Genomic DNA, 25994 nt, shown 5'->3' with positions numbered 1-25994 from the left:
CGGGCTCTAGATCACAGGCTCAGTAGTTGTGGCGCACTGGCTTAGTTGCTCCGCAGCATGTGGGATCTTCCCGGACCAGAGGTCAAACCCTTGTCTCATGCATTGGCAGGCAGATTCTTAACAGCTGTGCCACCAGGGAAGCCCAAATCAATATTTATTGAAACCCTGGCATGGACCAGACACTGTTGAGTGTTCTGGTGATATGGCAGTGGACCATACAGAAAAGATCATGCCCTCATGGGGCTTACATTCTAGTTGGAAAGACAAACAAGAAATGAATAAACAAAGAGATTGAATAATTTAACTTCAGAGACTAAGCCTCAGGAAGACAATCAAGCAGGTGAAAGCATATAGGATGGTGGGTCTATCCCACACAGGTGGTCAGGAAAGGTCTTTCTCAAGAAGTTATGGTTGAGCAGCAGCCAAGATTAGAGTTTTCCCCTTTCCTGTTGAAGACTATCATTTAATTCCCATTATTCTAGCTCCCTCTGCCTAAGAGAAGTTGCATGTGAACTAACAACCCTCTCCTTTATATTGACCTCATCCTCTATTCACCACCTGCTCAAGAGCTAATAGATGTTATAAACATGTTGAAGCAGAATAGTCTATACTAGCTTCTTAGTTCCAAAAGCATTTGTTAAAACAAAGTCTCCCCAATATTTGGGGGGATGATAGCAAATTTTAAAAAAGAAGAACTAGAATCCTATGAATGTGTCAGAAAGACCATAGGGATATTTAAATTATTTTTACTTTTTTATTTTTGCGGTACGCGGACCTCTCACTGTTGTGGCCTCTCCGGTCGAGGAGCAGAGGCTCCGGACGCACAGGCTCAGCGGCCATGGCTCACGGGCCCAGCCACTCCGTGGCATGTGGGATCCTCCCAGACCGGGGCACGAACCCGTGTCCCCTGCATCGGCAGGCGGACTCTCAATCACTGCGCCACCAGGGAAGCCCTTTACTTTTTTTAAAAAAACAACAGTTGTTCCTTTTGTATTTTCTCCTCAAGAAATAAGTATGTAAAATTAAAAATTCTTGCATATTTAGATATATACAACTTAAGCATTATCTTGAATTATTAAGTTCCATCCAATTTTGAATAATTTGTTAACATACAAAACATCAGGGGCACAGAGAGAACAAAAAGCCTCTTTTTTCTGGTTATACACAAGGTGTAGATATTTAATCTGAAGCAAAATACTTAGTCTTTGTGGCTTTCCTCTACAGTTGCATGTGGATATACTGACTACATTATCATGTAATATAAAATACTATATTATCGTCAAGCCAGGTTTTCCAGCCATCTGTGTGAAATAGGTTATAAGAAAGACAGTCTCTTTCTCATTAACTATAAAATCAGTCTTAAGACATGACTCCAAATATTGGAACATGATGACACGTACTAGCTCTGCTTTCTTCGTAATCCTTTATGGTGTGGCATACTTGGTAGAACTCAAGCATGGATGCTAGCATGAGCCTCCAAACCTGCATGAGATATAAAATGACTTCTATGTAAATGAACTTTGGATATTGTCCACAATCACTGAATTCTTTACCTTAATTTCAGTGCGGCGTCTAAAATTCTATTCTAAACACTTGGGAAGCAATGTCTCAAGTCCCCAATCATGGCTGGACCTTCAGAGAGGACAGTGTTCCTATCTGTTCTCCTAATTGTCCTAATGTACAAGATGCAGCTAAAGGAAAACTAGCCTGTACGGTTAGATAGAAGCCTAGAAAATGGAAAGGCTCAAGCATTATTTCAGCAGTATTTTCGCTGTTTTGTGGAATATTTAGTGAAGGTTATAAGAAATTAATGGACTTCAAGTTCTGCCCTTAGGTATTGCAAGATCACTTGTCTCATAAACTTCTCAATCATATGCCAATCATCAATATACCATGGCAGATTGGCCACTTGTTGGCATATATAGATTTTTCTATTGCTTTATCATCAGTAAAGAAGTTCAGGACATCAATATAGGAGAAAGAAGAACCCACCATAAGCCAATGGCCATGTATACTTTTGCTGATTCCTTAATAGGAATTCAGTAAAGGATGATTAGCTGGTGCTTTGGTATTTCCAGCTTATCCTGTGCCAGTCTGTCACATAGGCTCCCTTTCCTCTCCCTGTTGTCACTGTCTCTTCCTGGTCTATGCTAACTGGGTCAGAGATTTCAAACAGAATGGAAAGGGGGCTATTTAACAATCTGCTATCAAGTAGCCATGTTGTCCTAGAAAGAGGGTAGCTGTTGTTGCAGCAGGAGAACTTGTCAGGCAGTCTTTTGCCCTTTCCCACCTTGGCATTTTTCCCATGTCTGCTCCCACCCTACACTCTCACTATTCAATAGAATTATCTTTCCTTTGTAAATACTCTGTTAATTCTACTTGTACCATTCTAATTATTTTTCTAGCCTTAGAGTTCAGAAATTTCACTAGGATTTGTGTCTCCATATTTTTTTCATTAATTCTCTTTCATTAGCCCAGTAGATCCTTTCATATTCGAAAGAAAGATCTAAAAGTCTGAAAGATTCACAGTATGCAAGGGCATATATTATGGAACTTTTCTTCTATTATTTCTTTGGTTACTACTTCTCCAAGTTTTTTTTTTCCCCTCTGGATCAGCAGCTGGTTCAAATTGGGTCTCTTGGACGAGTCTTTCCTGGTTCCCTCACCCATATTTACCATTTTTGAAATTTTCTCTTGATTGCATTTTGTCTTCCAAAACATGAATTCAGCCTCAGCGGTTACCATACTTTTTGTTCTTGCATTCCTCTATTAAATTTTCAAATTGGTAAATCATTCATTTTAGTTCCAGGAAACTCACTCTAGTCCTATAATTATATCCTTTTAAGAGTTTAAACCATTTTAAATCTAGGTTTTCTTCCATTTTCCACATTAGCTCCATCTCTATAATAGAGGCTTATCATAGTTTTCCAGGTCAGCCTCTTTTCCTTCTGACTGGGCTGCATGTTCCCACGAAGTGGCGTGCGATCTTTCTCTGCCGATTCATGTTGATAGTGTGCTGGTTTTCAACATTTCTGTGGATCTCTCTGGTTCTTTCTTGTGTATTGACAGTCAGAGTAGGGATTTTTCCTTCATTGGCAGCTAGTATTCCCTGTTAATATAACTGACAGAAGACCCAGTTCACAAGTCCAAGATGGGATAGGCTGACCTTAGCCCAACATGGAAACTATCCCTCCTGAGATGCCATCATGCAGAAACAGTCAGTCTCTCTCACTGCTGCATAATGCAAACTGCAGAGACATTCTTCCCTTACTTTCTGTGTATCCCCCAGGTCAGCTGGCTCTCCCCACACTCCCTTCCCCATAGTGCAGCCCCATCAACTCCCAGCCAGTCCCATTTACATTTTGCCTTCAACCTGCACCTTCTTTCAAGGACTTGATGTCTCACTGTGTGTGGAACCTCTTCAGGTTGCCAAGGTCAGCCCTTGACTTTTTTGGATGGCTGTATTCTCCAGGATGGGAATATGAGGGCAGGTCACCATTTTCCCACAAACCCACATCCAAAGTTTAAAAATCATTCTCTTGATTACTGTAGCTTTGTAGTATAGTCTGAAGTCTGGGAGCCTGATTCCTCCAGCTCCGTTTTTCTTTCTCAAGATTGCTTTGGCTATTCAGGGTCTTTTGTGTTTCCATACAAATTGTGAAATTGTTTGTTCTAGTTCTGTGAAAAATGCCATTGGTAGTTTGATAGGGATTGCACTGAATCTGTAGATTGCTTTGGGTAGTATAGTCATTTTCACAATGTTGGTTAAAATAGACAGCTAGTGGGAAGCAGCTGCATGGCACAGGGATATCAGCTCGGTGCTTTGAGACCACCTAGAGGGGTTGGATAAGGAGTGTGGGAGGGAGACTCAAGAGGGAAGAGATATGGGGATGTATGTATGCATATGGCTGATTCACTTTGTTATACAGCAGAGGCTGACACAACACTGTAGAGCAATTATACTCCAATAAAGATGTTAAAAAAAAATCAGCCTCAAATTCTAGGAAGATAGCATATTACTGGAAGATGAAATTACGTTATTATTGTTTTCCTAAGTTACACCTCTAGAAATAAAATATGTACGGAATTTTTTTGCAGTATAAAAATAGATCAGGATATGGTCCCACAAACATGTAGCATTTATAATATTCATTAAATGCTCACTTCTGATTTACCAGCCTCATCACTTATCTGGTTATTGCAAACTGGCTCACATTAGCTAATTTTTCATAATAGTTATGATAATTAACATTTACCAGCTACCTACTATGTATCGGGCACTGATACATAGTAGTGTTTTGTATGTATAAATTTATTGAAATCTCACAAAACCCCTTGAAATAAGTACTATTATTTCCAACATATTACAATATAGAAACCAAGGTCATGAGAAGTCAAGTAACTTACCAAGGTCATGCAGCTAATAAGATGCTTCATTTCCTTAACGAAATAATGAGCTACTTGAGATCATGTCTTCTATTTCTCTGCATCCCCAACTGTGCTTGGCACCCAGGTCCTCAGTAAAATAAACAATTATTGAGAGAAGCAGCAATGTTTTATTCATATCTGATTACCCTAGAACACAGTGTTATAAAATGAGAGTTTCAAAAAAATTTTTAATTATAAAATGAAACACTAACAGGCTACTGAGATTTAAAAAGCAAATCCACATAAGATAACCTGAAGTTTTTTACAGAGGCCCAACTCTCAGGCACTAACCTGGGTTCCAGGGATCCGGATATGAATAAAATGTTGCCTCTGTCCTTAAAGAACAAATGATCAGGAGAAAAAACATGTACACAAGCAATTACATATAATAAAATATAATTATTTTTTAAATGTGTATATAAAGTGCTATGGGGCCACACATGAAAAAATATTAATTTTTCCAGTAGGAAAAGGTTTTTCTTCTCTTTTATTAACAATAGAATCAAACGTAGAAATAAACACCACTTTAAAGTTTTTTATTAGAAAGTTTATTGCATTAATCTATAAACTCAGTTGGTCATATAAATGACAATGTAGGCTAATACTGTTGAAAGTTTAATCATCTTTGGAAAAGAGATATTTTAATACTGAAAGCATTTTTTGTTTGCTACAATCATGAAAATCCTAATGTGTTTTAATTTTTTTCCTTTTAAAAATATATATTGCGATTTGCTCGTAACAAAAGGAAGCCTGGACTAAATACTGAACTAGAATAAACAGACCCAGTGTAAGGACACCAGTATTAAGAGGACCCTAAAAGGGCATCTGGCCATACATCTTTAGTTACTAGACAAGCACCCATCCACACCATGTGATTCACATTTACACATCAGGGTATACGTCCATGACATAAAGTTTTTAAGACCAGCATACCTCTTAAATAGTTAATGTGAATAATTGAGACATGTTATTCAAAGATAGAAAATCCATTATTTTAAAAACATAACCTTAAAACTCACTTTTTTTATGACTTCATTTCATTTTAAGTGGTAAGTGGACTTCTAACATTGACATGAATTCTAACTGGTATTGCAATACTCTTGTGTAACTCTTGCAATATTTATAGTTTAAAAATCCCAATAATTGATAACTACTATTGTGGCTCTTTGGGGTCAACATGATCACATTTTCATAAAGTTGCTTGCATTTCTCACAGCACATAGTTATTGTGCTAATGGATTTGGATGGGACAGGTTACAACTGTCCTATTATAAAATTCTATGTTGGTTTTCCTGAAATTGGTGAATAATTTTCCATAGAGATAATGATAAACACATTAAGCTCCCTGTTAACATTACTGCTATAGCATGGGAGAGGAATCTATATCAAACATTGTAAATAGTTATGAAATATTCCTTATCATATAATTAACTACAAATAACATTCTCTCTATTAAAGCGAGCACACAAACTATCATTTGGGCCAGTTTTGATGTATTTATATAGAAACACAAATAGTTTATAAATTTTCTGATATATCAACCTCTAGGGAAAGTATAATAGTTTGGCTGACATTCCTACATGAATGGCTTTTGCTGCATGTCGCCAAGCTCATTCACTGCTTTGACCACTACAGGGTATAGAGAAGAGATTATTTTTAGGATTCCAAATTAATATGGGTTCAAAGGTCATGAGAATAGCTTCACTATGTAAGACGAATAATATCACCATTAAATTAAATTTGATATTTAATCTGGAAAAGTCCAAAAGTTGTAATTTCAGGGGGAAAAAACTGTCAGGTCTTTTTGTCTTTAATTCTCATTCTGACAAAAGTATTTCTCTCTTTACCGAAGTCTATATCAAAGTATCTAGAAAATTTTGATCTCTCAACTAGACCTCTCCAAATATAACATGTAGTTTTACGACATCCAACATGCTATGTGTGTTCTGTTGTTTGAAAAATCCTGAGCGAACCCTAGTAAGTAAGAATTGCCTTAGGTACAAATGTCTCAGGAGAGCAGCCATCCTGAGCAAGAGATCTGTCAGAAAGATTGCACAGGGAGGGATGGCAGTGCACCTTTTGGATCTGCATCTGCTGTCCAGGTTTTCTACTTACATTGCTGTCGCCTTTGGACATGAAGCTTTCTTTCTTTCTTTCTTTCTTTTTTTTAATAGTGGAATGAGAAAAGAAACTGTTTTTTCTTTTTTTCTTTTTTTTTTTTTAACTTATCTCCAGGGAGTAATGGGGAAACTCAACTTACCATGGAGCTCTGAAGAGATGAATCTTAAAAAAGAAGGGGAAAGATGTCTTCTTTTTTTCTAACCAAAAAGGACTCTTTGTGGCTACTGACCCACAAGTGTCTCAATTAGATGTCTATCGCCTAGAACAAAGGGCCAACCAGCAGGTAACTGTTGGAATAAATCAATTGTTTCTAAGGTGTGTTCCAGGCGAGTCCCCATTTCCTTGAATTAACTTTGGAGTTCCCTGAAAGAAACAGCCATCAAAGGAGTGATGTTCTAAGTGTGTTTGTTCTCTCATCCACCTGACCAAATGAACATCACAGGTGCAGGTGTGCGACAGGAAAGCACTGGATATCCCAACTCAGTAGCTGGCGGGTGCAATGCCTTGTGTATACTAATGGCAGAACAGGGGTGCAGTACATATTTGTGACTTGACTCACTGAGGTAGGACACCAAGTAGCATTTCATGTCTTTAAAAGATTGATGACCACTGCTTTCTCTTATGAAGTTGCTTCCTCATTCAGCCTTTCAGCCCTTCAGCTTGCTCAGGGAGGTCAAAGAGAAACTGGTTTTCTTGCATCATGTATCAGCATCCTCTTGAGATAACTACCTTGGAGTGAAACATGTTATTGCATAGGTATGCCCAGGAGGAACATCTCTCCTGGTTTGCCTGTAACAGCCCACATTTAAGCCCACCGCGGGATACTTGTTCATAATGCCCTCACTTACTCTCAGAAGTGCTCCAGTTTGGATGATCAGTCATGTGATCACCCTAATGAAGGTCTTTAGTAAGACCAGTCTGTGGTACTTTCTCAGTAACAGTGTCTCCCTGCCCCCTTCCCCTTTGGTTTAACTGAGACTCAGGATCTAAAGGAACCCCATTTCAGAATATTAAAAAGCTTCTCTATTTCCATTATAAGCCATGCACTTGTGGTTACTGTACTATTTTAGTAATGACCAATTTTAATGGATTTGATTTATATATTTTCATCTCCTCCCTCCAAAAGAAACAAGAACAGTGCATTTTTCTCAAGCAAAAACAAAAGTAGCCATAACACAAGAAACAATAAACATATAATATTTTTTCATTAACAATCCAAACACTACAAAACATAGAATATACAACTTAAAAATGGAAATACAAACTGATGAAAAATGGGGTACATGTCATATTAGCAATGCAAAAGACCAGCTTAAGCATAGTTTCTCTAAATCAACAATTAATAAAAGGAAAGTGCCCTTTTCTCAAATATGCACAAAAATATTTCGGTCACTTCTAGGGAAAAATTAACCAAAACTTTCTGCTAATTCTATATTACAGCCTGTATTACTAATGGTTTACAAAACTTAAGCATCATCTTACACCTAAAATTTACAACTTTTTCCAATCATTATACACTCAATCCAATCTGTCAAAAATAAAATTATTTCATTTCTATATTTATGAAATAATTATTGATATGTTACGGATCTCAAGTGGTGAATGTGTATGATTGGGACAGTAATCAGAATAATGTCATGTATCTAAAGTGGGCCAAGGATCAAATAGAGAGGAGAAGCACTTCTGCCTGGCACATTTGTGTATTGATTCCTGCAATTATTCTAGCATTTCTAAGGTAATTCTAATGGTACATTTCCTCATTCTAAAAGAAGTCTAAAGTTCTCATATTTAAATTTGCTATCCACCTCTAGAGTTTATTCAGAGTCTATCCAGTAATGCCACTCGGCAGAATGGTTCCTGCTGGGCTCATATTATCCTTACAATTCCGAGTCCAGCTGAAAGAAGTTAAACAGTAAGAACTCAATAAGATGGCCCTTTTTCTTCTACACGTTGAGTGATTCACACTTTTATGAAGTAAATTTTGTGGTAAACCGCACAATCCTAGGTACAGCTCTATAATGCAAATGAGAAAGAAAACATTTAAATTTTAATTTTTCAAGCAACAATACCAACGTCCACTGCAACCCATGTCACTGAAAGAGTCCTGCACGGTCATGCTTTTAGCCAAGATTTTACAATAAGTCATGCTTCATGAGTGCAGTTCTAAAACTAACAAGAATGGGAAATCACATTGCTATCTCCTTCTGAGCCACCTGTACATAAAGGACCTCCAGTCAGTCACCCTCAGTTTTGAGCTTTCTGGTTCATGTCCAACAATTGCCTACTGAGCAGATTAACATTCACACAGGGTGGCAAACTCGAGGATGGAGAAGAACCGAGCTGTAGGTCTGGAAAGGGTTCCAGCGGCTACCCAGTGGTCCTTTGGTGTCATTCACTGTTGCTGTTGCTGCTGCTGCCGCCGCCATCCTCTTGCTTGGGGGAGGATGAACTGTCTCGGACTGGCAGCAGGTCATAATGGCAAGGGATGTGACTGTTCTTTGGGAGGTCATATGGATCCTGGGTGAGATGCCCATTATTGCTGAATATTCCTTGGACAACACTCACTGTAGGTTCTGTGACAACCAGGGACACATTAACTGATCAGCAATGGAAATTAAAAAAAAAAAATAGAATATGGCATTCCTTGCAAATATCAAACACACCAGAGGAGATTTTATAAAAATATAAGAAGGGACTTCCCTGATGGCGCAGTGGTTAAGAATCCACCTGCCAATGCAGGGGACATGGGTTCGAGCCCTGGTCCAGGAAGATCCCACGTGCTGCAGAGCAACTAAGCCCATGCACCACAACTACTGAGCCTGTGCTCTAGAGCCCATGAGCCACAACTACTGAGCCTGCATGCCACAATTACTGAAGCCCACGCGCCTAGAGCCCATGCTCCGCAACAAAAGAAGCCACTGCAATGAGAAGCCCGCGCGCCGCAACGAAGAGTAGCCCCTGCTCGCCACAACTAGAGAAAGCCTGTGTGCAACAACGAAGACCCAACGCAGCCAATAAATAAATAAATTAATTAATTAATTTAAAAAAATATATAAGAAAATATTACTTTTTAAAACAAATGATCCTTTTATAATCACATAGAGGTGGCTACTCTGTGGTTGGTAGACCCACTGACGCTCACAAACGATGCTCAGAACAAAGGGTGACTATATGGTTGGGATGAAGACATCAAGGGAATATACAGAAACCCTGGACATGAATCACTGTCTGCAAAAACCTGGAGATAATCTAGTTCAAACCCCTTCCTCTACAGGTAAAACAACGAGGTCCTCTGGGGGTCACTTGATTCATGGAAACACATAACAAGTGCACAGTTTTAGAACTCAGGATTCAGGCTCTCAGTTGAGTTCCCATCTCACAGTGGTGGGCTTAGGGGACAGTTCTAAAGGGAACTGTTACTGACTTCTTAGAAATAAATGTAGTTCATTATGGCTTCCATTTTAAAAAGTTGTCTTAATACTATAAAAAGAATTACGTGTCTTTCCATGACATGTCTATGGCCTAAAATGAATGACAAATGACTAGAATTAAATAAGTCACTTCATTTACAAGTACAGTTGACCCTTGAACAATGCAAGATTGGGGTGCTCCACACCCTCCCCCCAACACGCTGCAGCTGAAAATCCACACGTAACTTCACAATTGGCCCTCCTATCCATGGTCTCACATCCTTGGATTGAACCAACTGCAGACAACATAGAACTGTAGCATTTACTATTGAAAAAAATCCGTGTATAAGTGGACCCGTGCAGTTCCAAGCCATGTTGCTCAAGGGTCAACTGTAGTAGAGAATTTTTTTCAGGCTTAAATCATAAACATTGAGAAAGATATGGAGAAAGAAAAATGAAAATATAAAGCTCTACTATCTAGCCCAGGATAGCTCTGCCCAGGATAGCTCTGGTATGTTTTAACTTTCCTCAAATGGCATTTGCAAGGGGCAATCAAAATAACTCTTAATACTAACTGAATTCTTATCAATTTGTATCAGATTCACATCAGACAGTATTACTAATCTAATAGACAAATTTAAAAGTAAAATGTTCCAATCCTGCTAAAAGCATTAAATTAATATAATGAATGCAATCAGGAAATGGAAACATCTGTTTAATCCACTTGAACCGTTTGTTTTGGCTAACTTGACATATTCGCTAATATGATACATATGTTATTCCACATGCGTGCTAAAATATTCACTATGGTTACAAAACAAAAGATGGATGACCGGGTGGGAGGTAAAAAAAAAAAAAAAAAAAAACTTACTTTGAATTTTCTAAATGGTATTTTCCCTGAAAAGTTCATTTGACACCAACTAATATGAACACTGTAAACACAGGTTAACATTTAAAATACAGACCATTATTTTCAATACAGTGTATGTGAACTGCAACAATTGTATTCTCAAGGACTTTAAAATTGTTTGAAAAGAATATTCCCACTCACTAGGTTCTTTCTTTGGTTAGGAAAACTTACCAATTTCATAGACATTCTTGTTGGCTGAAGTTGAGTTATTGATCTCTGCATATGGGGAATCCCTCCGTGCCGGTGACTTCATCTCCACATAACCACACTCTGAGTGTTTGGGAATAAGGACGGGTGGGTCTTTAATAGTGGCATATGGGTTTTCAGAACTGCTTAGGGAGCAGTTACTTGAATTATATTCAGAATGCTTTCCCAGGTCTGTGAAGAGAGATGGGGTGGGGGGGAAAGCAAATGCTATTTCATGGGCAACATCATTTATTTTCTTGGCGATAACTGACTTGGGCACATTACTTATTTTTCTTCGTAGTTATCTATAATTTTTAACAATGAAAATAATGGCATCCATTTTTTACGTATTTTGGAGAGAATTTTCTATAAAATTACCCATCCACAAAGTAATTTTGGCTCCTCTCTAAGGTGAGGACCAATGTAAACATCATGGATTTGATTTCATTTTTATTATCACACTCAAATAAAATTAATTCCACTCTTTTTTACTAATAGTCTCTGAATCCTCAAAGCCTTCAGTCAAGACCCCATCTGTTGCTGACCCCAGGAGCATAAGAAGATACTATTATCATGGTAAGGAAGGCAACTATGCTGTGAGGCTTCTTTGTAAAACCTCAGGTCTGGGCACCTGAAGTTACTACTCAAATTCCTTCCAAAAAGTAGGCTTCAGTGAACGTGTAACCAAGCTGATCTCTTCCTCTTTTCCCTGCTATTTCCATTTTCATATTTCTCTCTCCCCACAAGCTATATTTCTTTGAAAGGAATTATGAGTGTTTTCCCAGCAAATCAAAGGCTTGGTTCTCCAAGACTGCTGCTCTAACAGGATCCACCCATGTTCACTCTCTTGCTGGCAGTCAAACGTGCTCATGTCTTTGCTGGAGTAATTAAACCCCCTAACAATGCTCCATTTTCCCTACAGTGCTGCTTTCGCTGGTTTAACAAATTATTTCTGTCTCTGAGTTAAAAATTTTTTTTAATTGTGTCCTGATAAATGTATTTCTTCCTCAAATTTATACTATACCTTTCAAGGATTTTCCCATATAACTTCTGTCAAGTCCAAAAGCACCTGTAACAAAGGAAGAAAAAAATATCCAGTGTGGACTGAAAGAAAGAGAAAACTCATCTAATATTCTCAGGTCCTTGGAGAAGATGGTTGGGATACCCACTGTCTCCCCACTGCAGGAAATAGCCAAGGATGCTGCTTTCCAAACCTCGACACCAGATCACTTGTGCCAGATGTTTCAGTACTTAAGAGTTTTAAAAAAATGTTATATAGCATTCTGAGTATTCTCCTGCTCATTTCAGTGACTTTGGGAAAGGCTGGTCAATATGGGGTAGAAACTGAGGCACAGATGAATCAGTAGACTTGATTCAAGGTTGCTTGGTGGAAAGGACACTGTCAGGCTAGAACTGAGACAAAGGACTGGGATCTCATCACTTGTTAGCTACTTGACTTTACACAAGATGTTCAACTCGCTGAGCCTCAATTTTCTTATCTCTAAAATGGGGAAAACGCAACCCACCTTCTAAGTCTTACAGGGTTGTTGTGAACATGAAGTGAAATAGACCATAGGGAAAGGCATTGCAAACTCTGAAGCGTCATATAAATGAATGGTGCTTCAGTTACTGTAACACTTTTTTAAAAAATTTATTTTATTGAAGTACAGTTGATTTAAAATGTGTCAGTTCCTGAGCTACAGCAAAGTGATTCAGTTTTATATATATATATATATATATATATATATATATATATATATATATATATATATATTCTTTTTCATATTCAATTATGGTTTATTACAAGATATTGAATATAGTTCCCTGTGCTATACAGTAGGACCTTGTTGTTTATCTATTCTATATATGTAATAGTTTGTCATACATTGTTGCTAGGAAAAGTTAGCAGTTTCTATGATTCCACTGGGAAAGGACAACTGGAAGTTTCACACTTGAACTTTCCTGGACTCTGCCCCATGTCTGTTCCCTCGCTGATTTTAATCTGTACCTTTTTGCTGTGATAAACTGTAACCATGAGTATAACAGCTCTTAGTGAGTTCTGTCTTCCTAGCAAATTATTGATCCTGTGGGTGGTCTTGAGGACACTTGAACTTGTAGTTGGTATCAGAAGTAAGGGTGGTCTTAGAGATTCTGGACTTTTTAAAGGGACCCGGTGAAGACAGGCAGCCTATGGCCTGACAGCAGCCTAATCAAAGAACTCTATGTTATTTTTTGCCTAATTCCCTTGGCCATCTCCAAACTGTGGCAAAGTCTTGTTAAATGTCTGTCTTGATCTTGGCTGTGCAATGGCTAGCCTTCCCCAAGGGGTTAAAGAGAGGAGCAACATGGGATGGATAGTAAATCAGGGAACAAGAGTGGGGCTATGAGACCAGCCACTCATGGAAGATTCCCTCTTCTCTGTCCTGGAAGATCAGGGTGCAGTTTTAACAAGGAAGCAGGTGGGCTTCCTCATAAATTCCTGTCTGTCCCAATCCCTGAACAGGCACTTTCAAATGCTCCAGTTAATCTACTTCATACAATGAGCCAGAACATGATCTTTATCTCTATTTTACAAACAAACAAATCAGTCTTGAGAGGATGACTGGCACGGTGTCATATCACAGAACCAGGAATTGATCTCACAGCTTTTGTGTCAAGTTCAGGGTTCTTTCAGACAGCATCACAACTTTCCCATCATTTAAAACTACTACACACTTCATTATCCATAATGTGCCTTATTCTGCTCTTTGTAAGAAAAGACTTTTTCTATGCAACAACTTTACAGGGATATTAAATGCAGAATTACTTTTGGATGGGAACAAGCCAAGGAGATCTAGAATTTCCAATGAAGATTTTATGTTACTTATAATCAGTCCCTTGGGTCTCACTGAGACAGAAAGCGGAGAAATTTATATGTGACAATTACAGTGACTGTGTGTTGTGTTCTGGAATCAGGACAAACTCCATTAAGTGGAGATAGAATGAGAGAACTATTCCCTCATTAGTGCTGGGTGGTATTTTACTATTATCAATTCACGTACTTCTTTGAGCTAGATTAGTAACCTCCCTAAAGTTAAGTGATTTCACCAGTAAGTATAATGTGAATCTGGTATATAAGTAATTTTACTCTAAGTATGTAGAAATACACATCCTAGTGATAATGTTCGTTATCAATTGAAGAATGCAGATAAAAGTTAAGAATTTGCACTCATTTGCTACTTAAACATTTCCATTTCCATAGTAAGAGGGGATTCCAGAGCCCACAGGGGTTGGTTCCTCCATGTGGCTCAGGTGAGTTGACATTTACGGTATTCACAGAAGGATCGAAGTGAGGGGAGGCAGAAGACCAACTGTGAGACCCAATTTTACCCCCTTCCTTCTATGAAATCTTGGACAAGAGAGTTAACCTCTTTGCTTATTCCTCTATAAAACAAGCTTTGTGGAAGGGCCCACACAGTAGGGGGTGCCAGATTTAGTAAATAAAAACACAGGAGGTCCAGTTAAATTTGAATTTTAGAGAAACAACAAATAATTTTTCATATAAGTTTGCCTCGTGCAATATTTGGGATATATTTATACAAAAAGTATTTGTTTCTTATCTGAAATTCCGATTTAATGGGACTTCCTGGCAACCTTACCACCAAATAAATACATATGAAAGGGTTTGCTGCCCCTAAGACACTGCACACATGTTAGTTACCATATCATTCCGCTCCTCCCTGAAAGTAAGGCACTGCACCACATGTTCAATGGGGTGTCAGAGCAGTGCTTTAAGTGTGGTCCAGGAATCCCCAGCCCCTTTGCAGGAGGGCCCCGAGATTAAATGTTGTGTTCTCATCATAATATAACACTATTTGTCCTTTCCACTCTCATTCTCTCTCAGGTGTACGTTGGAGTTTTCCAGGAGCCACACCAAGTGTAAGATCACTACTGATCAAACACGAAGCAGATATGAAAATCTAGCTGTCCTCTATTAAGCCAGATGGTAAAGAGATGTATAAAAGTGTTAAGCAGTGCCACTCTTCTCACTAATTTTTTTTGTTTCATTTTGGAAAATGTAGTTATTTTTCATAAAAATGTATTTTATGTTATCATGAAATGAGATGTTATTATAAATTAATAACTAGCTCTTTAAGATGTTCTCAGATTTGATTTGTAATATGGTAAATATCAGCAGATATAACCCATGTCAGTAGGGGTTCTTTGGGCTCCTCAATTACTTTTAAGGGTGTATGAAAGGGTCCCGATTCCCAGACGTTTGAGAACCACTGACTTATTATTTTCAGAACCACTGACTTACTATTAGATATCTAATTGATATCTCTATTTCTTCACCTAAAAGAGGAAGGGCCTCTAGTGAGGGTGCCTCAGATTAACAGAGAACAAAGAGAAGCACACACCCTGGAACCAAGCTGACTAGGTTCAAATCCCAGCTCCACCATTTAATAGGCTTTGAGAACTTAGACAAGTTACTTAACCTCTTTATGACTGAGTTTCGCAACCGTAACAGGGAGATGATGATGATAATAATGGTACCTATAACAGTTCTTGTGAGAATTAGGTGAGTTAATACATGGAGAGGTGGGATGTAAGCTACGAGCAGGCAGAGATCCTTGTCTCTTTTTATCAATTCCTGGCTCATAGTAAGAACTCAATAAATGTTGAATAAATAAAGCCCTTAGGACAGTAAAAGCCCCATACAGGGATTAGGTATAATCCTATGGCTTTGTTTTTCCATGCATGTTTTCAATAGATCGCTTTGGCACTGTCGTGAATCTGTGACTGTTTGCGGTGACTAAAAGACAAAGATGCTTGTGAAGGTGGGGAAGTGGGGGGACTTGCCAAGCTCGTTGAGGTAGCCGCCGTGCTTCCAGTCCGCAGGCAGCGTGCCTGTGTAATCCACCACAGGGCCCCTCTTCCCAGGATTCACATTTTTCAGGTTCACAAACAGCTGATTGTTTTTTGACTGTTAAAAATATAAACAACAAAAAATTTAAAGAGAAAATACAATATGGCACAGTGAAGTGTTACCCATCTGGGGAAAGTAAGTCCATGGCATGTATCAACTACCGGTCCTTACATGAGGATGCACCAAGAGGCCAAGGTGACCGCTTCCGACCTGGCAGGACTTAGAGGCAGCAGGAGTATGTGTCCCTCGGCCCCAACCATTCCCTCCACTGCCGCAACTCCTCCATTTCCTGCTGTCGCTCTGTGCCAGTTAGACCTTACTTGGGTTTACATACATGGAACTTTGAACTGAAAAAACCAAATTCTTGGCCTGAGCTTTCCCATCAAACACTGTATGATCTTGTACGAGTCACTCTTAGCAGTTTTCTTAGCCATAAGCATGAGGATAAGATGATCTACTTTGCTCCCTCCCTGAATGGGAATAAGAACAAATGGTATGATAAATATCAAAATCTCTGGAGAATATGAAGTGCTATTTAACTGTGAGGCACTATAATTAAAATCCAGCTGCATTAATTTAATTGCAACTGAATTAATTTAATTAGCTTGGTTTTCTTCTAACAGAGAGCTGGAATTAGACAACGGAGACTGGAAATATAATTCAGGTGCAGTTTGGAAGGGAGAAATGTTTGGGATTTCAGAGCACTGTGGAAGAGACCTGGGGGTGAACTGGGTGGTACCAGAGGAGCCACTCTGGGGCCTCCAACCTCTACTGGCATCTGTAAAATGGGATAATGACTCTTGATTCAAAGGACGGGTGTGAAGATTAAATAATTCTAATCGTTTTACAAATAGAAATTTGTAAAACGATTAGAATTGCTTGTCACATAGTATTAGGTTGTTTCTATTTGATAATTTTTGACCCACAAAAATTCAATTTCATGTGGTTCAAGTGAAATAAATGCATATTACTGTTGTTGTCGTTACTCAAGTACGGGTGGCCAGGAAAGGGCACTAGAAGACAGGTGGTCACAAAAGTCAAACTTGGCAATTTTACCCAGGCCTGAGTCCGCTATAGGTTTGGTCTGAGACATTACTTTAGAACCTCATGCAATGTTAGAAACATTTTTCCAAAGAAGTGCCATGAAAACTGTACAAGTTGTAGAGACAGTGAGATGACTCACCTCGTGGCAGCCTCACTCACAAGCGATGTTTGGAAGTGACTTAAATTCCCCATTACTTAGGGGTTTTTGTCAGTAAACCTGAGATCCTAATACACACCCATGGGATTGTTTAGAGGAATAAATGAGATAATAGACGTATGTACGTAGAACGGCAGCTGGCAAACAGTAGCCCTCATACACGCTTGTTCGTTCCTCTCTCCCCTGCCCACCCTCACTGGCTTAGACCATTTCCTCTCACCTTTGCGATGGTCATCCTGTCCCTGTTGTTGACATGAGGGGATGTGGCACACTGGGTGAGTGTGTGGTAACTGGGATTGGTGAAGTAATGGCTGTTAGCATTTCCACCATTGCTGTGAGGAAGGGTTTCTGCCAGAAGAGAAGGAAATGGTTAAGATGGGAGGCTCCCTATATGCCCGTGGGAAAGAGGGAAGCAAAATAACAAGAACAAATGTTTGGACTGCATCCATATCACAGGCGGGACAGAATCCCCTCCTGCCCTGCATATGCAGCAAAGCCTCTAGAGGCAGCAGGCATCTGCCTTCCTACCTGCCTCCTGGAAAAGTGTGAAAGTATCCACCAACAACTGCTCTTTGCTTTGGAGCTTGTAGAAACTGGAAAGGCATCACTTTGAAGCTACTTCTGCTGTAACTTTCCTCTTTTTTTAAACACTTGAATTCTTGACACAATATTCCGCACTAGAAGTGCACTACTAAGTAAATCAGCTACTTTATGGATTCCCCCGGAATCACTTTATTTACAAACATGTAACCCACCTGAAATCCTTCAGTGATTGCCCCCAAATTAATAAATACCTTAAGTTTCCAAATTCTTCATTTATGTGGTTACTTCTTCTCAGGATTCAGTGTGTCACTTAAAAATTTACTTTTTATGGGGTCTCGTGACAGAAAGGAAGATTCAAAAGAGTTTTCTTAAAGAACAGCCTTGGTTCTTGCAAGTCCCTCCAAACTGTTTCTTATATAACTTGGTTGCTGTGCAGCTAATGATTCCCATGTGCCCCAGGACAGGCTGGAAGGCACCTTGGAAGAATGCAAGGCCAGAGACAGAAGACCGGGTCCTCATCCCTGATCTGCTCCATGACCTCGATAAAATTATGGCCACCTCCTCCTCTCCCCACCCTGTCCCCCACATATGACAACAGCTTGGGATTGGGTGCCCAGCAAAGCTCCTTCCAGGTTGAAATTCCCAACACTTAAAGCAACCATATAATGAATCCAATTTTAAATCCCTCATAGAAGACAACAGTGATGATTTTACCACTGTTGTCACATAAAACGCATTTCTAACAATGCATCTTCTCCAAACATAAAATTTTCTCAAGGCTGATTGACAATAACAACAGGCAGCACAGCCAAAAATGCTCAGTTTCAAAGAACCAGGACGAAGCCTCATTTTTCAAGGAATAAAATGCCTCTAGTGAGTCCAGTCTCACCTGAAATGGCATAGTCTGCATTCATGACCCTCATAGCGGGGGTGTAGGTGACTGCTGGCATGCTCGATTCCTTCCCCTTCTGCTTGTGTCTATAAATAATGAACAACGCCAGGAGGAACAGAACAACTAGGACAAGAATGATGATGCCCGCAATGGCCCCGATCTGGTAGGAATCAGTGGGGAGAGCTGTACTGGTTCTGCTTAAGCTGTTCAGATTTCCAACTATTATAACACCAGCTAGAAAAGGAGAAAAAGAGATGTGAGTAACGATGACAATGTGCCAGATACATATTTGGTCTCTATTTACAAAAATCTCCCACTGTGCTAATGCCTGGATATTTTCAGTTCATGAAATGTCCATTTAGAAACTTTTGGAAACAGAGAAGGAAAAACAAACATTCCTCATGTTCAGATGTTGTTGGCTTGTCTGTGCCCAGAAGAGGGCTTCTCTAAGCCTCAAAAAAGAGACAGGATTTCCTGAACCCAAAGACTTAACAGTAGGGTTTGAGAGCTTCTCACAGATTTCCAACCAAACGCTTAGATCAGCAGTTACTTGGGGGTAATAATTTATCTAATTTTTATTGTTCTTTATTTATTATCCAACATTAAGTTTATGAATGGCTAACTCAAGTGCCTAACTTTATGTCTACCCTTAGCATTTCTAAGAGGAAAGTAATTTTCCTTCCAGTCAAGAATAAGTCCATTAGAAATCTAGCCCAGGGCTTCCCAGGTGGTGCAGTGGTTGAGAGTCTGCCTGCCGATGCAGGGGACACGGGTTCGTGCCCCAGTCCGGGAAGATCCCACATGCCGCGGAGTGGCTGGGCCCATGAGCCATGGCTGCTGAGCCTGCGTGTCCGGAGCCTGTGCTCCTCAACGGGAGAGGCCACAAGAGTGAGAGGCCCGCGTACCACAAAAAAAAAAAAAAAAAAAGAAAGAAATCTAGCCCAAGATCAGGATCTGTCTTGTCCTAATTTCAATGAGCCTTTTACCACAGAAGATATGTTCTATGAGGTATTTTCTATGACAGAAAGGTCTGTCCCAATAATACCTGGTAACATCACCCTAAAACCTTACTCATTAAAATTCAAAATTTCATTTTACATAGTTCTTCCTTGAGTTCCATCAAGTGAAGGCACAAGTGGGGCTGACAATCAAGAAACCTGGCATCTAAAAAAATTGATCCATACATTCTGAACTTTCCCTTAAGCTCTTAGGCTGCAGTTTCATCATCTGTAAAAGAGGAAATAATGAATACATCCTTCATGGCCTCCATGAAGGTACTTCCAGCTCAAATGTCCCTATGACTTTATGATTCTAAATGCTAGACCTTATAAGACAGCCTGCCCCAAAAGGCAGGCACCAAGGCCAGTGTAGTGTGATTACAATGTATTTGTAACAACAATGTTATTGTGGAATGTGACATTGTATTGTTATGATGGTCAAATACAAATCATGAGCATGTCAAAGTTATTTTACGAAAGAAAGTTAAATAGGAATACCCACATAGATTACTGTTTAAGATGACTTCACTTACATCACTATATGAATTTTCTGAAGCCTTTACAGCCCATGTGTTTATGACATAGAGAAAGCACCACATGCACTAGGAGCTCTCTGAAGGCCATGCTTCAGAACCATCTTTCTCAAGGGAGCCATCCACCCCAGAATCAGAACTGCCCAAGTAGGACTGACTATGTCTATTGCAGGTAGTCCTGGGTGACTGTGATATACACCCTAGTGAAAAACCACAGGCACAAGTTTCTTGAAAGGCTAAACATGCACATACCATATGACCCAATCCTTCTATTCCTATGAACTTACCCAAGAGAAATGAAAGCCTATGTCCCCAAAGACTTGACACACTACTGGTCACAATAGCTTTACCTGCAGTAGCCAAAAACTGGAAACAATCCAAATGTCCATCACAGGTGAATGAATGGGTCAACAAATTACAGTATACCCACGCAATAGAATACTACTCAGCAATAAAAAGAATTGAAGTATTGATACACACAGCAACATGCTTCAAAACTCATTATACCGAATAAACAAAATCAGACAAAAAAGCGTACAGTATGGTTCCACGTATATGAAATTCTAGGAAATGCAAACTAATCTATAGTGACAGAAAGTAGATCAGTGATCGCCTGGGACCTAGTGGTGGCAGGGACGGAACTTTGGGGGGTTGATGAATGTATTCATTATTTTTATTGTGGTGATAGTTTCATAGGTGTATACATACATCAGATTTTATCAAGTTGTATACTTTGTGTTGTACATATGTGTTTTATATATATATGTGTGTGTGTATACATATATACAGTATAATTATATATATGTGTGTGTTGCTTTTTACAGGTTAATTATATTACAATAAAGCTGAAAAAAATTGTAGGCACAGTGGAAAACTCATGAGCTTTGGAATCAGACAAACCTGGTATCAAAACACTAACATATTCTAGATATATGTAACCTTGGGCAAATCACTCAACTTCTTTCAGCTTTAGTGTCCTCATCTGAGTAAGTATCCTTTACTAGCATCCTTACCTTGATCACATCGTGCCCCCTTCCATCCTGGGCTGCAGTAACAGGTCCCGGTGATGTGGTCACAGGTGGAGTTGTTCAGACAGTCACATATCTGGCGACAGCCATAGCCATATGTTCCTGCAGGGCACTCTGAGAAGAAGATGAGAGTCCAATGTAGCTCTCCAGCCTTGGGAACCTGGGGCAAGGGTCTTACTGTATGATCTGGTGTGCCTGGAGGCCAGCCCTTCCAGGGGATCCCTGTCCAAGGAGACTTGTACCACCTAGGGTGTCCTAGAGCTGGCTGGTGTGCCAAGTCATGCTGGGACTCACAGGCCAGGCAGCACAGGGCCGGAGACTGAGGTCCTCGTCACAGCTCTCGGCACTTTCAGGTTCTATTGTATGTACCCACCTCCCTGATGGAGGTTTGTAGAGTGTCTGTGGAACCCCAATGGAGCTGATGAAGATCATCACTAAGGGCAACCTGAGATGACTCCACCAGGCAAAACTATGGGATAGAAGGGGACTGCACTGAAAAGTGTAAACTAGAGATGCTTCTTTGAGAACATTTTACTGTAGGCTTTAGGAGCCTCCTGACAGCACATTCTGACTTGGATTAGCTGGGAGCAGTGGAAGAGGGAGAGGGCAAGCTTTGTTAATTTTCTAGGTAAGAACTTCATTTACCACAGAAAGGCTCAAAATTTGGATTTGCAGGTTGAAGACTGAGAGACTAAAATAGTGAGATTTTTATGATGTAAAAACTTGTAAAGGAGTTGGACATGAATTTCAAAGAATATACTAGGCATGTTAAATGTAAAAATTATCATGACAAAATACTGATGTTTTTCGTAAAGTGAGCAGCAGGGGGCAATGTGCTATTACTATCAGAGCTCTCTGTCAGACACAGGGTTTCTATTTACACACGAGCATTAGGAAAAGTCTCCAAAAATAGGGACATTTTAATTTGATGTTCAGAGTCATCATGGAAGCACTTAAAATGTTTTTATTTGATAAGCCCATAACCATTCTGGCATTCAAGTGAAAGTCAGTTTAGAGCTTATTCTGGTTTCTAGGCATATAGGTATGTGTATATATGTTTAGACATTTATACACATACACATAATATTTATATACACAAAGCAGTGTGCAGGCAACTGTGGGACTCAGTATCTGTTTCCTGATTAAATGAACTAGCAGTGCAAAACTGAAATGGGGCCGTCTCTGTCCAGGCTGATTCCTGGATGTCACTCTTGTTATTTACTAGATGGGAGGATAGGCAGATATATTCTAGAGTTTGGCACACAGACAGCCAGGCAAACCTGGCTGTCCAGTGGTGCTGTGAGGTTCTGGGGAGGGGTCGTGGAGGGAGAGTAGTGCTTTGTTGCCAAAGTCCTACTCTGCTGATCAACCTTTCCAGGCCACATTGCTCCTACAGCCATGTAATCTTTGTTGCATCCTTCTCAAGAGCACACCCTCTGTAAGCAGGATGTAAACATCCTGCACCTTTCCTGTCATTTATGGTGAAAGAGTGAGCCTCATACGGCCCTAAGACCTGATTTATTCATCTTGAACATTGAATGAAAGTCACAGAGGAAAGGAACGATAAACTACTTTGAAATACTCAGTCTAAGGCTAATGTTCTTACAGCCCTGTGAGCAGAGGCACAGCTGCTGGGGTAGAAATGGAACCATAAGGATGGGGAATTCCAATAGAGTATATGCTCCCTGAGTGGGAGTTTTACAACAAAAAAACCGAAGGCAATATATTGTCTGGAAGGTTGTTAATACTCAGATGAGGAGTAGTTAGTGGAAACGGTATAAAAGCACTATCAAGAGAAGGTTGTCAAAAGCATGGCCGTGTTTGCACGGACTCACCCCTCCCCCACGGCGGGGCTGGCACTAGGCTCCCAGCCCCTCTGCCCCGGTGCACCCAACCTGGCCCTACCGAACACACACCCCTCCACTGCGAGACCCTGGCACTGCCTCTGCCGTGAGGAACGCCTGACTGCCTCTTTTAAAGCTCTGAGCAGCCACATTCCAAAAATAAGAAGGGGAGGGAGAAAGAGCCAGGATGAACAGATGGAAAACTTGAATTCTGTCTTCATCCTTGTAGCCACACCCCCTCCACCCAGAGCGCTGATCAGGTCCTCAGAAGAATTTTGAGGACAAGGACAGCCAGCAAGAATCCCAAGGTAGCGGGGTCTCTGGGAGGGGAAGGAAGTCAACCGCGCTGTTAATGGACCAGCCATCAGGCGGAACAACCTCAAAGCTGTGGGTCCTGCCTTCGCATCGTCAGGAGTTATAGGGGAAATAACAGCGCCTAGAGATGCCTCGCTCTCACACTCACTCTGCTCGCAGTGCTTCCCCATGAAGCCGGTGCGGCAAGTACACTGTCCGGAGATGTGGTCGCAGTCAGCTCCGTTTTGACACCGGCATATCAACGTACAGTCCTTTCCATAGAAGCCCAGGGGACATCCTGTGCGAGAAGGAAGGACAGCAGAGTCAAGAGCCCGCTGAGGAGAAACCCAGCTCCGCCTCCAACATGTTTGTTTGAACCTGAAGGACGCTGAGCCAGTAGAGAGAGAATAAAGAGAATAATGCACATCGCAGCTTCTCACAATGGCTTCTTTGAAGTCCCAAGATGGAGCTCTTGGGAGGAACTTGTACTTCAAGAGCAGGGAGAAGAGCAGTTCCACGCCTGGGGCGGTTTAACCATCGCTGGTATCCCTGGAGGCAAGCTGGTGTCTTCTAACAAAGCATTCCATCAACCCCTGGAAGTCCGGGGACATTTCCTTTCATGTTTTTCAGTCAACTACTAGAATCCTGGACTCAAATTCCATGGACTGAAATGAGTACTTTGTTAAAATTATCTACATGCTTTTACTTATAGTACAGAATGTCTCCAAATCTGCTACTAGCCCTGTCCTCCCTATCTGTTACTCTCTTATGTAATAGTATCTTCTTTAGCAAAGATGTGTGGTAGAATTCTGATCTTAATAAAACCTGCACTTCATATGTGCATTGCTAAAAAAAGCAATAAGCCTTCTTACTGCTGCACAATTTTCAAGACCCACCCTACTGGGGCCTTTGGGATGAGAACATGCACAAGCCCTATGGGCTTTCCTGGGCCAGCAGCTGCCCTGCAAGAGTGTTTCAGGGCTCTCTGCCATCAAGAAAACTTCAATGCGGGCTGCTCAACGGCTGTTTCCAAGCATCACATGTGCTTTTTAATCTTCCCTTTTTCTTATAGAAGTTTTAACGAAAGCTCAACTTTCAAGAAACAGAGGCAGAGCATGGATGCCAGCATGCAATGACATCATTTCCACATAATTATTCAGCACCTACTCTGTGCCAGATTCTTTTCCTGCATCCTCTCATTGAATCTTTTCAATAACCCAGAAACACAGGGATAGATATTCTCACCCTATGGATGGAAACTGAGCCCAAGTCACACAGCCAGCAAATGGCAGGATGGCAGGGCTACAATACAAACACGGGGAGGTCTGGCTCCAGACCCCATGTTCTTCCCACTGTGCTGTGCTACTTTTACTTCAAAAGGTCCCCTGATTGAAGCAGGTCCTAATTTTAGAATTACGCACAATAACTTTTCCTTTTTCTTTTCTCTGAAGAGCTGAAAAACTTTCTATATATACAATCTTGGCAGAATATGCTTGAGACAACCTCTCTCCTCGTCAATTTTTCCTTCCAAATCACGGCTCAAGGTCTACACCCCCTTCTAGAAACTTCCAAAAGACTTGTTCAGTCTGTTCTCTAATTATGTTCTCTAATTAGTATTAAATAAGAGTTGACTGATTTCTGACCCATCTTTCTTCCTCAGCTCACTTCCGTGATTTAAAATCATATATTATTATTACTGATCACCATAATACATGCTTTCCTGTCTTGCCTTCTTTATTCCACTGAAGACAAGAGGGCAGAGATCAGTCTTCTTATCCCAACAGTACTGAGCTGTGGAGTACTTTGTACATTATACCCTATGACGCTAAAAACCTCATAGAAGAAGAGACAGTGAAGACATTGTGTGACATAAAATGGAAAAAAAGAACTAGTGGTTCTTAAAGCATGATGCCAGACTGACATCACCGCTTGGAAGGCTGTTAGCAATGTGAATCCTCAGGTCCCACCCCAGACCTAATGAATCACTCTGGGAGCGGGGCCAGCAGTTGTGTTTATCCAGCCAGCCGGGTGATTCCGGAGCTCGCTAAAATTCAAGACCCACAGAATTGGTCTTCTCCAGGAGCACACATTAGGTCAGGCAGTGAGGCTTGTTGTCTTCACTTCCTTTCTCATCACTGCCACTTATCCTAACCTTTGTGCTGCCAGAATAAATGACAGGGAATCTGAGCCATGTAAATAGGGCCTGGTGAAAGGAGAGAAGTGAAAGAAGCTGCACACCGTCACTTATAGCATCGCTCCACCTCAGTGTCCTGATATGACACAGGGACAGCAAATCTGGAACGTGGTATCTCTTAACTGCCTAGAGGAATTTAGACGTCTCAGGGTCACTGGGTGATAAAACCCTCCAATGCCAGGAACCTTGGGGAGCTCAGCTCATGCATGCGCAGGGCGGGGCTGTGTCCCCGGGGGTGGCCCCCCCCTTGGTGAGCCTCCGAAGGCATGCCACTTACTCTGAGTGCAGTAGAGCCCCGTCCAGCCCGGAGTGCATTTGCATTCCCCATCGTAGGCACTGCAGAAGGCCCCGTTGTGGCAGTTGCACGTGTGGATGCAGTTGGGACCCCAATGCACAGGTGGGCAGGCTGAAAGCACAGCATGCATGGAGAGCTCTGTGAGAGTCCTGAGGCCAGTACCCCGAAGAGAGGATCCCACCCGCCTTACACAGCTCCTCGCGTGTGA

General features: G+C 40.7%; 1 protein-coding gene across 1 annotated transcript in view; it reads right to left on the bottom strand.

Moving 5' to 3' along the window:
• Positions 1 to 8937: 8937 nt before the first annotated feature.
• MEGF10 (multiple EGF like domains 10) overlaps positions 8938 to 25994 on the bottom strand; it is a 120707-nt gene continuing 103650 nt past the window's right edge. Inside the window, exons 16-24 of the mRNA XM_065873223.1 lie at positions 25769 to 25897; positions 23467 to 23595; positions 21145 to 21273; positions 18598 to 18834; positions 17386 to 17513; positions 15898 to 16021; positions 12080 to 12124; positions 11041 to 11247; positions 8938 to 9122 (exon numbers count right to left, since the gene is read on the bottom strand). Coding sequence (XP_065729295.1) covers positions 8938 to 9122; positions 11041 to 11247; positions 12080 to 12124; positions 15898 to 16021; positions 17386 to 17513; positions 18598 to 18834; positions 21145 to 21273; positions 23467 to 23595; positions 25769 to 25897 — 1313 coding nt within the window. The remainder of the gene's footprint in view (positions 9123 to 11040; positions 11248 to 12079; positions 12125 to 15897; positions 16022 to 17385; positions 17514 to 18597; positions 18835 to 21144; positions 21274 to 23466; positions 23596 to 25768; positions 25898 to 25994) is intronic.

The sequence above is a fragment of the Phocoena phocoena genome, chromosome 3 (assembly GCF_963924675.1).
Source record: "Phocoena phocoena chromosome 3, mPhoPho1.1, whole genome shotgun sequence".
NCBI lineage: Eukaryota > Metazoa > Chordata > Mammalia > Artiodactyla > Phocoenidae > Phocoena > Phocoena phocoena.
This window is presented reverse-complemented; position numbering and strand designations above follow the sequence as displayed.